The sequence below is a fragment of the Plutella xylostella genome, chromosome 17 (assembly GCF_932276165.1).
Source record: "Plutella xylostella chromosome 17, ilPluXylo3.1, whole genome shotgun sequence".
In the NCBI taxonomy this organism is placed as follows: domain Eukaryota; kingdom Metazoa; phylum Arthropoda; class Insecta; order Lepidoptera; family Plutellidae; genus Plutella; species Plutella xylostella.
Window position 1 is genome coordinate 3,270,997 of NC_063997.1, and position 15,131 is coordinate 3,286,127.

At 40.3% G+C, this 15,131-nt stretch overlaps 2 protein-coding genes across 5 annotated transcripts in view; one reads left to right on the forward strand and one right to left on the reverse strand.

Moving 5' to 3' along the window:
• Nucleotides 1-274: 274 nt before the first annotated feature.
• LOC119690960 (coiled-coil domain-containing protein 137) lies at nt 275-3,541 on the reverse strand. Its single transcript, XM_048626790.1, has 6 exons — nt 3,372-3,541; nt 3,031-3,173; nt 2,692-2,843; nt 2,293-2,475; nt 1,272-1,394; nt 275-535 (listed from the first exon to the last, which is right to left on the reverse strand). Exons 1-6 carry the CDS (start codon nt 3,446-3,448, stop codon nt 314-316), a joined length of 900 nt encoding a protein of 299 aa, XP_048482747.1. The 5' UTR covers nt 3,449-3,541; the 3' UTR covers nt 275-313.
• Nucleotides 3,542-4,860: 1,319 nt separating this feature from the next.
• The window catches only part of LOC105392156 (WD repeat domain phosphoinositide-interacting protein 2), a 31,114-nt gene continuing 20,843 nt past the window's right edge, over nt 4,861-15,131 (forward strand). For 2 of the 4 annotated variants that reach the window (XM_048626656.1, XM_048626657.1), the window contains exons 1-2: nt 4,861-5,158; nt 6,246-6,407. In XM_048626656.1, the coding sequence (XP_048482613.1) occupies nt 5,082-5,158; nt 6,246-6,407 (239 nt within the window). In that variant the 5' untranslated portion in view covers nt 4,861-5,081. The remainder of the gene's footprint in view (nt 5,159-6,245; nt 6,408-15,131) is intronic. The other 2 variants (XM_048626658.1, XM_048626659.1) reach the window with 1 other exon arrangement.

The following is a 15,131-nucleotide window of genomic DNA, read 5'->3' on the forward strand; positions in this document are numbered from 1 at the left end:
AAACCCGACTGCACGCTAAAAAGATGAAAACAAGCCCCAATGTTAATGGAAAGTATCGCAGGCGGGGACCAACTTGACCGCCACACAAAGTACCTAAGTAACATTCAGCTAAATGATGAACCCCTGCTGGTCCGCGCCTGCGATACTTTCCATTAACATTGGGGCTTGTTTTCATCTTTTTAGCGTGCAGTCGGGTTTTTTGTTTGTTTATAATTATATTTAAGTTGTCGGTACGCTGTGACGAGATATAACTGCAAAAACAAACTCCACACATTAAGAATAAACTATTTATTTTCCACCTCAATCTCAACAATCAAGTTTTTATTTTACTTTCATTTTTTTTCTTAAGTTGCCGGTACGCGGTGACGGCGGCCAATCGCGCTCGTTCACGCCTCATGCGCTCCACGGCTGGCAACTCTCGCAGTTTACTCTTCTTTCCGGTTCCGGTCGCCATTTTGGAACTCGGAAGAGGTTTGGACTGCGTAGAGGTTTTATTTGACAACATTTCTGTGAGGAGCAGCGAACGGCGGCCGGGCTGAAAATAAAGAAGTGTTTAAGTAAATCATTTTCTTTTATAGGCTTATGATTGAGAGTTTACTAATAATGTTAGGTGAAAATAATGAAGTCCAAGTAACATGATTCAGGGAAATATAGATTTATGTGACTCGTACATGTACGATGTACGTCGCGTCGTCTTTAATCACACAAGTCCCTAGTAGTTCTGATATTTATTTTATTTTATTTTAAAGCATTATAAAACCGGTCAGACACAAAATACATTTCTAAGTAAATATGTTATTTAACAAACAATCTACTGACTAACCCTTAAGGATATGATAACTGCATGCTATACGTTATTCATAATTAGGTATGTAAGCTTCAGTCACATAAGGTAGATTTTACTCACCGTTATTTTCCTTACTTCTTGTTGGAAACGATTATGGTTAATGATATTAGGGTTAATGATGCCAGTATCATTAGCAAGTTACATGCTACAAAGAGAGTATGAAAATCTTTTGCATTAAGCACTTTTATGAATTATGATTCAGCCCTATCTACCCAAAAAGCGGGAAACGATCGTATAAATTAGTGTGTTAGTTTTATTAAATCCCTATAACCATGCGAACGCAAAAGCAAACAGCCTTTATTCAGAATCGAAAACAAATGAAACCATCATGATAAACATAGCATAGCACCATAAACATTCTCACACAAATAACAAAATATTTTTTATTCCTAATACCATAGATCAGAGATAATATTCAGCTTACCCGAGGCGCTCCGTCGTCTTGCTTGGCCTTCCTAGGTTTGATGGTGAGGGTGGGCGGCGCGTGCGCCACCTCGCCAAACGAAATCCGCTCGTATGACAACTCCGCACGGGCTAAATTTGATTCCTGGGAATAAGGAAGGATATCATTTTATAAACATTATATGAAGAAACAGAAGATGTGAACGCAGTCCTATATAGTCATATACATAAGTAAATAATCGTCCACAAGTGTGACATAACACACCCTCGGCTTTTTTCAGTCACCCGCTACGGAGTCAGTAATAAGCTCATCAAAGATGAAAATAACTAAGTGGCATTTTAAGAATTCCTGATCCATACACATAGGTACGGTGGCCTGCGCCTAAAAGTATACAGGCGGAGTTTTTAAAATAGCGATAACAAGCTCACAGGCTGCTCAAGCACATCCACATAAACACCACTGCTACACATATCACACACAACACGTCCCTGGGTTTATAAAAGATGTAGCTGGTCCCTTCATCAACGGGGATCGCTATTTTAAAAACTCCGCCTGTATACTTTTAGGCGCAGGCCACCGTACATCAAATATTTCTTTCGCCATTTTATCTCCTCGGTGATCGAGCCTTTGTGAATTAATAGTTGGTTTAAAAATATATAGATTGCTTTCAGTGGCATGGTTTGGAAGAGGCCTAAGACCAGCAGTGGACTGCTATAGATAGGCTGATTTACAATTAATAAAATGATGAATCTTGAATCATCACTCCCTCAGAATATGAGGGATACATCTCATAATTTGATTTTTTTTCATTTTTCAGTAACTTGATACCTTTTTTAGTGTTTTTATGACTGTACTTTTTTTTTAACTTTGTTTATTTAATATATTTATATGAATCATTACATAATATTATACACAGTACCATGCACTGAAACCAACAGATTTAAGTGCGACATGGTGAGATTGCTGAAGCACTCACTCATTTTTGTGAAGGAATGTTGGTCTCTTATTATGAGTGTGCGACATAAAACCCCAATATTCTCACCTCAGCCGCCTTTTCCTTCTTAGCTTTCTTCCTCAATGTGAGCTGTCGTCCGCGGCTGGCCTTCTCCTCGCCCTGCTCGCCTGGTGCCGCGCGGCCGGCGTCCTTCTTGCGCTTCCTAGCTCTGCGCTCGTTGCGCTCCGCCATCGCTGTGCCTTTGATGTCCTGGTCATCTTGCATGTCCAGCTGTGGAGGGATAAAGCATTACATTCTTGAAGCTTTTGGAGCTATGTGACAGCCAAAAATAAGACTTTTTGCTCACTTGCAATTGGCCCAGAGACCACAAGTAGGTATTTCCTATGAGCTTTACAAGTCAAGTTTCCCCACAATTTTAAACTTATCCTCTTTTATATTCATTAATGAATATAGTTAAGTATTAAAGGTAAAATGTCAACCACTTACAGGATAATCATCATCAGTCCTGTCATTGTTGAGTGTGCGGATGGCGCTGTTGATGCGGAGTGAGAAGGAGCGCCCAGACTCGCCCGGCAGCCGCTGCAGCGACGAGACGGGGTTCTTGCTGCTACCCTTCACATGTGGCTTCTTTGGCTCATCTGTAAAGTTGTATTTAATGTTAAATGTTAGCACAATGTTGTGGCAAATGTGAAAAAAATAAAGTTGATGTTTCTGTCTATTTCTTGTTTTGTTATATATTAGTGGCTGAAAGGAACCAACTACAGTTTACTTAAGTAACTGGATAAACATAAGAATAAAATATTTTAAACAGTGATAGACACTTACTAACTTCAGAAGACTGTTTCTTATTTTTAAACTGTTTTTTCGGCTTGGGTTCATACTCTGGTAATCCGAACAGTCTGGCAACAGACCGCGGCATCGGCTGGTCATCAGGGTCTGTCGGCGGAGCATTGATTTGTGTTTTCAACCTAAAAATAACCGAGGATGAATTTAGTAGAAATATACTAATAATTGGACAGAGTAATATATAGAAGAAAAAAACTGGTAAATTAGCTGCTAATCTGTAGCTGGAGAAGTGTTCAAGTCATGAAATGAACAAATTAATTTAAGATTTTTTTAATTTTAGACATAACCAAAAAGTTAGTAGAAATTATGAGTGCTCTTACTTTTTCATGCGCTGCGCTTGTTGCTTCACCGGATCCTTGACACCATGGTGCTTTTTGGCTGGGATTTTTCGTCCCATTTCTATCGGCTATTCTATAGTGATTTACCTAATAAAGATTTTCTTTACAATTTCACGTTGTGATTTTCGTACAATGTGTTGTTGAATAGAAACGTTCGAAAATCGATGATGTCTTGATGTTACTTTGCAATGTAATAAATATTTCACAATGTCTTTATTAAAATTTTCCCTTTTTAACCGACTTCAAAAAAAGGAGGAGGTTCTCAATTCGTCGGGATCTTTTTTTTTTTTTTTATATTTTTTTTTATGTATGTTCACCGATTACTCCGCCGTTTATGAACCGATTTTGAAAATTCTTTTTTTGTTGTATTGGGTTGAGCTCCCAGGTGGTCCCATTTTTTTTTCAGAATTTTATCTCACCCCCAAGGGTGGGTAAAGGGGTAAAAACAGGGTATGAATTTCCATTTTGGGCACATATTAACCGATCCTAATGAAATTAAGAAAGTAAATATAGTTCTTATAACAAAAAAATATGATGGTGACCTTGAACTGATCTGATGATGGAAACGGAAGGCAGTCAGGGGAACTCCTCAACGGTATATAGCAACTACTTCGTGTTTAGGCTTGAATGATTCGTATTGATTAGTAGGACTTTTTGGTATCATTTGCACCTTACTTTTGATTGAAAATTATTACAAATAAACTAAAAACTATTAAATAAAATAATAATTAAAAAAATTAAAAAACCGACTTCAAAAAACCACTAAAATGTAAGAAATAATTTAAGGTTTACACAAATTCTACTCGTATGAGACAGTACAAATATACCTAAGCAGGAACTGTTCTTTTTTGAAGTTGGTGCCATATTTCTTCAGATTACTTTGTCACCGCACCAACATCAAAAAAGAACAGTTCCTGCTTAGGTATATTTGTACTGTCTCATACGAGTAGAATTTGTGTAAACCTTAAATTATTTCTTACATTTTAGTGGTTTTTTGAAGTCGGTTTTTTAATTTTTTTAATTATTATTTTATTCTAACGTATAAAAACGTTTGTATAAACATCTTTAAATAATTAATAAAATCAGCATTTGCAAATTGTATGTATCGCTTCATTTATAACTAATGTTTGTTAATTTTAATTTGTGATTCGTTAATAATAGTTTTCGAATGTACGTAAAGGAAAGGTTAGAAGCGTTCCATTCCATACAACTCTTGTCATCTTGATTGGGCATACACTGAATAAAAATACTTTTAACTCATAACTTTTTAGTTGTTTGTAATAACTTTGTCTTTTTAAGATTATTTTCATGAATTTCAGCAGTTAAAAAAATATTATATGGATTAGGCTTTGTGTTCTGGGACTAAAGTTGTTTTTGATGATTTGACGATATTACTAATTTGTATCAACAGGAACGTGTTCTCGAAAAACGTCAATGAAATCGACCAATAGCAGCTCAATCAGATGATTGTTGTGGAAGTGGAGGGGATGATGGCGATTGTCGTCTAGCGCGCGGGGAGGGGGCTTGTTTTTAGCTGCAAGGTCGTTCTTTGTGTCAAAAAATTTTGCTTGTGACGAATACTCTGTTTATAATAATTACTGACTGTTTGTGCTCGGTTTTAAAGGTCGTTGTGCGTGTATGTCTTGTGTAGTTTTTAGTTTCTAAATCAATCCGTAAACTTTGAACGTTCCAATGAATTTGGGAGGAGGACAAAACACAGATGGACCCAATGCAGGAGGAATATTTGTTCAATTTAATCAGGATTGCACGTAAGTGTTTGTTTGAAGCAGCTGTTGTTGTTTGTTATTGGCTCGAAGGGGAGCGAAAGGGCATGAAATATGTGAAGTGGCGACTGTGGCGAAGGGCGGAGGGCTTCGCTCGATCTCGAAACGTCAAGGTTTCTATGGGTGCTCGTTACGAAAACGTATTGTCGTCAGTTAGCGTCGTTTGTGGTGGAGTAGCGATGATGCAATATGTCATTGCCAAAGGTTTCGTAACGTTAGACGCTTCGCACTCATAACAAACGGTATAAACAAACATGGCGCTCGCTGGCTGCACACAACAGCTGACCGCAGCCCTGGGCTCGCCTGCCGCCGCCGCGCCCACAGACCCTGAGCTAGACATGAGCTTCACCATTCTATTCAGACTTCCTCATTCTTTGTTTGATGCACTTTCCTGATTGGTCAGTCACTAGGTCACTGTGTTATCCTCATTGTACCCAATGTAGCTATAGACACAGGAACTTTGATCTATGTCTCATTACTAGAACTTCCATAAAATTATGTTAGAATGAATACTAATAAGTCTACTTACTTTCAATTGATCATTTTATTACAAAGAAGAACAGTATTTTACCAATGTATAGATTTAGCCTTTGTTGTGTTTATCTTGGCAGCTGCACTGTTCCACTAAAAACACTCACCATTTTATCACTTTTCTTGGAAACAATTAATGGATAATGCATTTTTGTTGCACCAATAGTGAGGAAACACATTCCAACAGTTGGATAACCTTTTGCTGCATTTATTGTAAGTGCACAATTAATTGTGCCAAAGGATGATTTTAGATTAACTTCATGTAAGTACTATCGTTGAATCACCTGGTGGCCTACTTGCAGATTGGAACTGTTTAAAGCCAGTCTGCCTGTAGTTACCCATAAATGCTCATGACATTGCACATGGAATATTGTTTAGACATATATGCCAGTATGATATTCTCCAAAAGTGCATAATATATATCAAAATATTAGACCCTACGCTACCCCCACATCACCTTTTAGTTTTTACTGTAGGGACCCTACACTACTACACTTCTTTGTGAAAATATTCTTTTTACAAACATCAATACGTTTGCCAGGTCCCTAGTGGCGGGCAGCAGTAACGGGTACCACCTGTTTGCGCTGACCCCTGACGATGGGGTGGAGGAGATCTACGCCAGCCGGTCCGGGCAGGACACCTGCCTCGTCGACCGCCTCTTCAGCTCCTCTCTTGTCGCCATTGTTACCCTCTCTGCGCCCAGGTATGGAAGCAAATATTAATTATTAGGTATTTTCTTATAATGATAGTTGAGTTCAAAATAGCTTGGATTTAAGAATTTTACTCACATTTTACAATCTTGATAAGTATAGGAGCTGCTATTGAAAACAACTTATTGATGTAAAAGATACAACAATATTGTAAGTTGAAGCCAAACTGATTTATTATTAAAGTACCCTCTAATACAAATTATAATGAGACTGTTCAAATACACAATATACCTTTCTCTCATAATGAACAGGATCGAAATTAGATTAATACAGAACAAGAACAGATTATCACACAATCAACAGACAATATAATGACAGATGGTTAATCAACACTAAACCATAAAGTTAAACATTAATCAACAGTAATTAAACTAAACACAAGAATCAACAAAAGTTAAAGTCAACAAGAATTAGGTATGCCAATAATATCAGGCCACATATCCGGTGGAGGTATCACTATAGGTTCATCAGAGGTTGAAGGTGAAGATGGCATGGAGACAGCTGGTCTGTGCATCTGTGCTGGTGGAGTCTCCACTCTTGGAGTAGGCACAGCTCGAGCTAACATCTGGTCAGCGTGTCGCCGGTGCAACTCCCCATCTTCCGTCCTCACCATGTAGGAGCTCGGTCCCTCCACCTGCTCGACCGTGGCTCTCTGCCACTTGACTGGTGCCTGGTACATGCGCACGAGCACCGGCTGCGCGGGCGCGAAGGTGCGCGCGGGCGCGCTGTGCGCCGCGGCCTCCGCTTGGCGCGCGGCGGCGCTGGGCGCGGCGGCGGGGTGCAGCGCCGACACCGCCGTCCTGTACTTGCGTCCGTTCAGCATCTCCGCCGGACTCTTGTTGGTGCAGCTGTTCGGCACCGTCCTCAACGCATAAAGCGCTTTAGGCATCTTCTCGCTCCATGGTATATCAGATTCGCTCATTTTCTTGAGCTTATTCTTAAATGTCTGAATAGCCCTCTCAATTTGCCCGTTGGTTGCCGGGTGATAAGGCGGGGAATACAAGTGCCTGATCCCATTTTTCTTTAAGAACATGTTGAACTCTTCGGAACTGAAAGCCCTACCGTTATCGGATACTAGCACATCAGGCAGTCCTTGTGAGGCAAATATTTTTCGCATAACACTTATAACTGTTCCACTGCTCATAGATTGGATTATTTCAGCCTCGAACCATTTGCTGTAGCTGTCTATCAGAACAATGAATGTTTTTCCTTGGAACGGACCGGCGAAGTCAACATGAACTCGGCTCCATGGCTTTTCAGGAACAATCCAGGCTTGGGGATCTCTCGGAGGGTTGTTTCTCACGGCTTGGCAGGCTTCACATTCAGCCACCACTCTCTCAATCTGTTGGTCCATACCAGCCCACCATACGTATCCTCTAGCATATGCTTTTGTTTGGACTATGCCGGCGTGCGGCTCATGCAATAATTTTAGCACTTCTTTTTGAAGTGACTGGGGTATAATGACTCTGTTGCTCCACAATAAACAGTCTTTATCGTGTGAAAGAGCCTCTCTGCGCGTCCAATATGGCTGCATCTCTGGATCTGTATTCGCACGTGGCCAGCCGTGTAGAACGTGAAACAAAACTTTACGTAACACACGATCCTTTTTTGTTTCAGTCACAATCCTAGTTACATCCAGGTTCCATCCCTCAGGCTGCTCCGCCAGTAACAGCACTTCGCCCAGGGCATTCTCCTTGTTACCAGAACAATTTACTGCGGTCCACCTACTGAGGGCATCAGCTTGCCCAATCAATTTGCCTGGTCTAAACTTTATGACATAGTCAAAACATCCCAGTTTCAATGACCATCTCAGCATACGTGGTGAAATAAAGTCAGGAATCGGTTTATCAGGATTGAAAAGTCCAACTAGCGGCTTATGATCTGTTATAATGCAGAATTTGCGCCCAATCAAAAACTCACGGAACTTTTCCAACCCATACATGATGGCTAACGCTTCCTTATCGATTTGCCCATATCTGCGTTCATGCGGTTGCAAGGTTCGGGACGTCATCATTACTGGTCTCTCAGACCCATCTTCCATAATGTGAGCTATTACGGCCCCAAGGCCATATTCAGATGAATCACAAATGAGCAGTAGCTCTTTATTCAGGTCATAGCCGACTAGAGTCATATCAGATGACAGTAAGCTTTTCGCATCCTCAAAAGCTTTCTGTTCCACATCGCCCCAGACCCAAGGTCTCTTTGATTCGAGGAGGCGATACAGTGGCTCTAGTAATGTTGCTTTATCAGGCAGGAATTTCTCATAGAAGTTATACAGCCCCAGAAAAGCCCGCAACGTGGCTTTGTTTGTAGGTGCCGGTTTATCTTTAATTTCACGCACTTTTTCAGGTGACGGGTGCAGACCTTCAGCATCTATCGTATGACCCAAGAAGTTTATGCTGTTAGAAGCAAATACACACTTCTTCAGATTCAGTCGAAAACCCATATCTGTCAGTTTCTGTAGGACTGCTCGTAGTCTCTGGTCGTGCTCCTGCGCGGTGCGGCCCGTCAGCGCCACGTCGTCCAGCAGGCACGCCACGCCCGCCATGCCCGCCAGCGCCGACGACATCACGCGCTGGAAGATCCCGGGAGCCGCATTCACACCGAAGGCCAGGCGGTTCATCCGCATCAGCCCGAGAGGCGTATTCAGTGTTAGGAGCATTGCTGTGTCCTCATCCACCTTCATCTGTAGGTACGCATGCTTCAAGTCGAGCTTGCTGAAGACTCTTCCTCCACTGAGGTTCACGAAGGCTTCGACGGCGGCTGTGAGTGGATACGTATCGACATCAATGGCAGAATTGACGGTTGATCGATAATCGCCGCAGATACGTAACGCGCCATCATCTTTCTTGACGAGCCGCAGTGGGGTCGCCCACTTGGAGTATCGCACCGGAGTCAGGACGCCGCTCTCAACCATCCGAGTCAACTCCTCTTCGACTTGTTTCTTCAAGGGAAATGGGACCGGCCGTGCTTTCAAGAACCTTGGTTTTGCATCAGGACGAACGTGTAATGAGATTTCAGGACCTTTATATTCACCAAGTGTCTCATTAAATAAATCCGGGAACTCACTCATCAGTCTTGAAATTTTATCATCAGTCCAACACAGTCCCGCAACATCCAAACACAACGCTTGAAACCAGTTCCTACCTAACAAGCTCGGCCCTTTACCCGACACTACTAACAGTTCACACTGGGCCTCCTTGTTGCCTAGCACCACGCGCACGTGCGTCACACCCAACACTTTCAAAGGTTCACGAGTCCATGTCACTAGTTTTACATTGGTAGACTGCAGAGGTGGCGCCACCTGCCACAGCTTGCGGTAGGTTTCTTCAGAGATGATGCTCCTCGAGGCGCCCGTGTCCACTTCCATGCTCAGCTTGGCGCCATCGATGGTCAGCTCTGCTGTTATCGGTGCACGGTAACTATTATCCGAGCAGACGTAGACACCCATCATATCTTCTGGAGCCACCACTTCTTGGTCGTCACCTCCCACTTGATGCACCTTTCCCGATTTCTTCATGCAGGCGGAGGCAATGTGCCCAAATTTCTTACAGTAAAAGCACTTAGCTTTCATGAAAGGACACCGCTCCCCAGCCTTATGATTCTGTGCACAATGTCGACATTCAATCGATTTTATTCTACCAATGTCCATAGGTTCACTGACACTGGACGGAGTTTGCTTCATCTCGCTAGTGTCGGGGTACAGGTCATGAAACGCCGCCTGGTAGTTGAGACAGAGCTGCACAGCCCTCTCGTACGTGAGGTCCGTAGTCTTCAACAGGTCGCGACGCAGGCGATCGTCTCGCACGCCCAACACTAGTCGATCCCGTAACTGTCGTTTCAAATCTACAAAGTTGCACTTAGCTGCCATGAGGCTTATGGCCGATACAAAGTCCTGCACGCTCTCCCCTTGTATTTGTAGGCGTTTGTGAAATTTCCCGGCTTCAAGTATTTCATTCACTTCAGGTTCATAAAATTTATCTAACACCAAGAGAATGTCATAAAACCCAACACTGGTCGGTCTTTTCGGCACTAGGAGTGACACTATTAGTGAATAAGTATCTTTACCGCACTGAGATAGGAACAATGATCGTGCTTTTTGTTCATCCGCCGGCTCCGCGGACACCCCCGCGGCGTCGAGCGCACACAGTAGCCGCTCCTTGTATTCACACCACTTATCAGTCTTTGGGTTAAACTGACCGGGAAACACAATATTAGATAGATTTGACGCCATTATCCTCACAAAAACAATTAATTTACCAAAGTCGCCATTAAAAGATACAACAATATTGTAAGTTGAAGCCAAACTGATTTATTATTAAAGTACCCTCTAATACAAATTATAATGAGACTGTTCAAATACACAATATGATGAATTTTTGAGAATATTTTTTTCTTAATAATAGTATAGCATAGTGGCAGTGGCAGTGTCTGAAATGGTACCCTTAAGGCCTCTACACACCAAAGCCGCTGACCCGGCGGCTCGGGCCGCCGGCTCAACCCGCCGGCCTCATTTTGTACAATCATGCCTCATTTTGTACTATGTTAAACCGCCGGCACTAGGCCGCCGGGCTATGCCGCCGGGTCAGCGGCTTTGGTGTGTAGGAGGCCTTATACTGTTGCAAGTATAGTAGATGCCCTTTAATGCATTGAACTAGCAACTTAGCTCAATTATCAAATTTCTTATACTTTTTTGAGGCTTTGTAGTAACTAGTAAGTAGTAGTTGTATGTTGCATTATTATGGTAAATTCTTATTGTCATGGAATAAAATTTAAATCAAATTAAGATGTCTTGAAATATTTGTGTATGTAACTATGTATAAAATACACTTGTTCAAACGGATACTGCCACATTACTGTAAGTTTAATGGTGTACCTACATTCATAGAATAACTTGAATGTATCTTCAACTTCAAGCCAAAATTTGTGTCAATATGATATTTTTTAGCTTTTTACCTATGTTATATTTAGTTTCTATGACAAAAGCGGATTTATTAGTAGTTTGATCTAAGGCACCTGCAATTTGTACAAACATTTACTTAGCTAAAATAAAAACATGTTTTCTTCTATTCTGCTGATATCCATGCGAAAATTATATTTTTCTTGCGTAGTAAACAATGGTAGATTAATAGTTTTATTTGTCCTACGCATGAAATCATTAAATTCATACGTCGTCGCGCGTGCGCCATTGGCCATTACAAATATTGTTGCGACATAATATTTCTTGCACAACGCTAACTATAATTTCATCTATTAATTAGTCATTAACTGCATATGATATTGAACTTTAGATAAACCAGCCATCATTAGTCTTCGATAACTCATAATAATACCTACTGATACATCAGGAAATAGTTAGATCATTTGTCTTATAAACTAACCCCCTTATTCATAGAAAAGTTACAATACGTTTTAACTAATAAACTGTTTTGTCCCTCTCTGTCAAGAAACAAATTGTTCTTTGTCGGAAAGGGACAAAACAGTTTATTAGTTAAAACGTATTGTAACTTCTCTATGAATAAGGGGGTAAAGCTATAATAGCTACCGGAACGTATACGGCAAAAGTTTTAAAAGCTAAAAGCTCGCAAGCAAAAGCTAATTTAATGTGGCAGTGAATGCAAACTGGCAACCTTGGGCAGAGGGCCGACTCTACGCCTCTACGCACCCAACTGTTGACGTCTTCATGCAATAGTGTTTATGTTCTCTGCGTCTTATCTACAAGATTGCGTGAATGCGTGATAGATATTATATCACTTGTTTACAATAGGAAATGTTTTTTTTTGTTAGCTTTCTGGGCCCGGTAATATAGGGGACAAGGTGTATGTGAAATAAAATTTTGTAGGTATATTTTAATGAAAACTATTTCTTTAATTAAATGTCAAAGTCAAAGTCATAGTCATTGTCTTATAATGCTTTACGAAGCATATTATTAGAAATGTAATTAAAATCATGCTAACTATCTCAATGTTAAAGTCAAAAGAATGTCATCATCTTTCACATTCATCTTGTTTCCACTTGCCCTTCTAACAATAATTTTAGAACTGGACAGTTGGAATTTGTAGAAGCTGCGCTAATCCTATGTTTACTCACATTAAAAAATAACGGCGGCTTTCAATTTAAATCGAAATTCGGTAACCCTTTTTTTAAGACACTGAAGATATTATATTAACTGTATTAACAGCATATCAATATCTGCCCCGGCCGGGGATCAAACCTGGGACCCTCGGCACAGTAGTCTTGCACTACCGCCAACTGGTGAGAGGACAGAAAACTCAGCTTTATTGGTCAGCTGAGGCAAGACCGAGGATAGTGTTATTTGAACCAGGAGTTCCTATGCTGATAGCTAATATACCGAATTCAGATACCGAATTCATACGTAATGGGCTAGGTACACCACAGTATAGAATATGTTATAGTATTGCCGAAGTTACGCAAACTCCCAAATAATACGCTGCGATGCCCATAATAAAGTACACAGGGCGTTAGCATTGCACAGATGCATTCAGAATAAAAGTCCCCTACCAACATCTTACCAGCCAACAACTGTCCCGCAAAAATATACGTTCGTTTCATGTCTTAAAGTTGTTCGTTGGCAGCATTTCGACAGCGTCGAAGGGACTTGTGTTCTTGTACGTGTATACTGTTGTTGGGTGACGACGCGGCTATTTCTGGTCTCCTGGTCCCCGTGAACTTGGCAATGTCGATGCAGACGTAGTGACGGCTTCTCACGACCTTCGGGGCTTTTCTAATGCCCTGGTATTATACGTACTCCATACATAAGGGAGAAAAACTAAGGAAAAACTAGACTGATTAAATTTACGGATATCATAATTTGCGATGACTTATAAAATTAATCGTTAGACTACAATGTAAATTTAGTGTTATCTAAAAATGACCGTCCTCTAAACATACGACATTTGCTTTTTTATTTATAAAAGTTCATTACACTACGATAGAGGTGAATGATAATGCGCTATCGGGCCATAAGGTATATCCATCCATCCATCCATTAATAGACGATGGCTGCTAATCACTGGCTTGTTAGTAAATCATTAAGGCATTTCTAGCTTATGATGTTTTGATAGAAAGCTGTATTAGTTCTACTTCGCTGATAGTGATAACTGGGAACTGGTTTTAAAAACATCCGTAGAAGATAAGAAACTGTCACGCCACATTAATGGAGATAAAAGGTAGACAGGAGCAGTTGTCATGTCAGTATTGAGCATTGAAGTACCCTGCGGGACCACTGCTGATTGTCTTATTAACTTCTAACGAAAAGGATAGAGTCTTGTGTTTTTCCTTCCTGTTACACCTCCGTAGAGTCTACTATCACCTACCTCTGTTTCGCTCTGCTATAGGACAGTATGATGAGCTCTAAACTCAATTCACGTTCTCTAGATATTTCTTATTTATAAAGGAACGTTTTGTGGTCGTCGTTGCGTGTTTTGAAACTATACAAGGCCAGAACGCACCCATAGTGTACTAGCACTGTATAGTTTCAAGTGAAAAAAATAAATATTTTCCTTGAAAATATACACGATTTGTGCGTACTAATCGCGTATACTTTCAAGTTGGGATTTACTGAATTGTGCTTGAAAATATACATTGCTATTACGCACATTGCTTGTTTGGCGTAGGTACTTGTCGCATATAATTTATACCTACATGCTGATTCTGTTTTACTTAACTATTTCGGTAAATGTACACATGACTACAATTTACTTATTCTGACTGCCATACCTATAGAATGTTATTAAATAAAGATGAACAAGCTCTAATTTGATTGATAAATTGACATTTATAGCAATCATACTTGCAAGTAAGAATACTAATATCTTATTTTTTATATGAAGTAAGAGTAATACCTACTACACTCACGAGAAATGAAAAGTTCCAGTGGCGATAGCTCCTGAACGGAAAAGACTAGCTTAATGACGCCGTCGGAAATATTAAAGTACAATTAACAGCGCATCAAAATATTATTATAACCAACTAAAAACGTAAATTTTGATCAAATTCTATATTAAATGTTTGAAAAAGTTTTGGTAATTTATTTATTTATTTATTTATATACACTTTATTGCACACATAAAACAAATTTTACACAGAAGCATTTTAAAACATCGGCGGACTTATTGTTAAAAAGCAATTTCTACCAACCAACCTTTGATTGGTAGTTATCGGTTGAATATAATCACACACACGCACTCACGCCTTGTACTAATGTACTCCCTTGCGGGGTAGGCAGAGGTGCATTGCTGCACCCACTTTTCGCCAGAGTGTTATGTTAGTCCCAATGTAATAGGGGGCGAGCCTATTGCCATTTTACGGGCACATCCAAGACCCGAGAACAAATATCTGTCTTTAAACAAATATCTGCCCCAGCCGGGAATCGAACCCGGGACCATCGGCTCGGTAGTCAGGGTCACTAACCACTACGCCATTCGGTCGTCGGTTGAATAATATAATGTAAGCTCTTAAAATTAATTTGGTGTTGACATTTTGCAACTTCGACTTATTGATTGCTCGTGAGTATATTACTCTATAGACCTATTAGAGACCTCCTGTAGGTTGGCTGGTAGAAAATGCTTTTAGCATTAAGTCCACCTTTTGTACACTTATGTTATATTTGTGCAATAAAGTATTAAATAAATAAATAAATATTTTTCATCAAGTTTTGGGGAGCCTACCCTATCTATCTATGAGTATTAATTATA

Bases quoted from the DNA above. Each gene is read 5' to 3' on its own strand.
- LOC119690960 (XM_048626790.1), bottom strand. From the start codon at position 3,448: ATGGGACGAAAAATCCCAGCCAAAAAGCACCATGGTGTCAAGGATCCG. The intron at 3,174-3,371 runs GTAAGAGCACTC...GGTTATTTTTAG, and splicing joins CAAGCGCAGCGCATGAAAAA to GTTGAAAACACAAATCAATG. The intron at 536-1,271 runs GTAAGCTGAATA...CTTTATTTTCAG, and splicing joins AAGACGACGGAGCGCCTCGG to CCCGGCCGCCGTTCGCTGCT.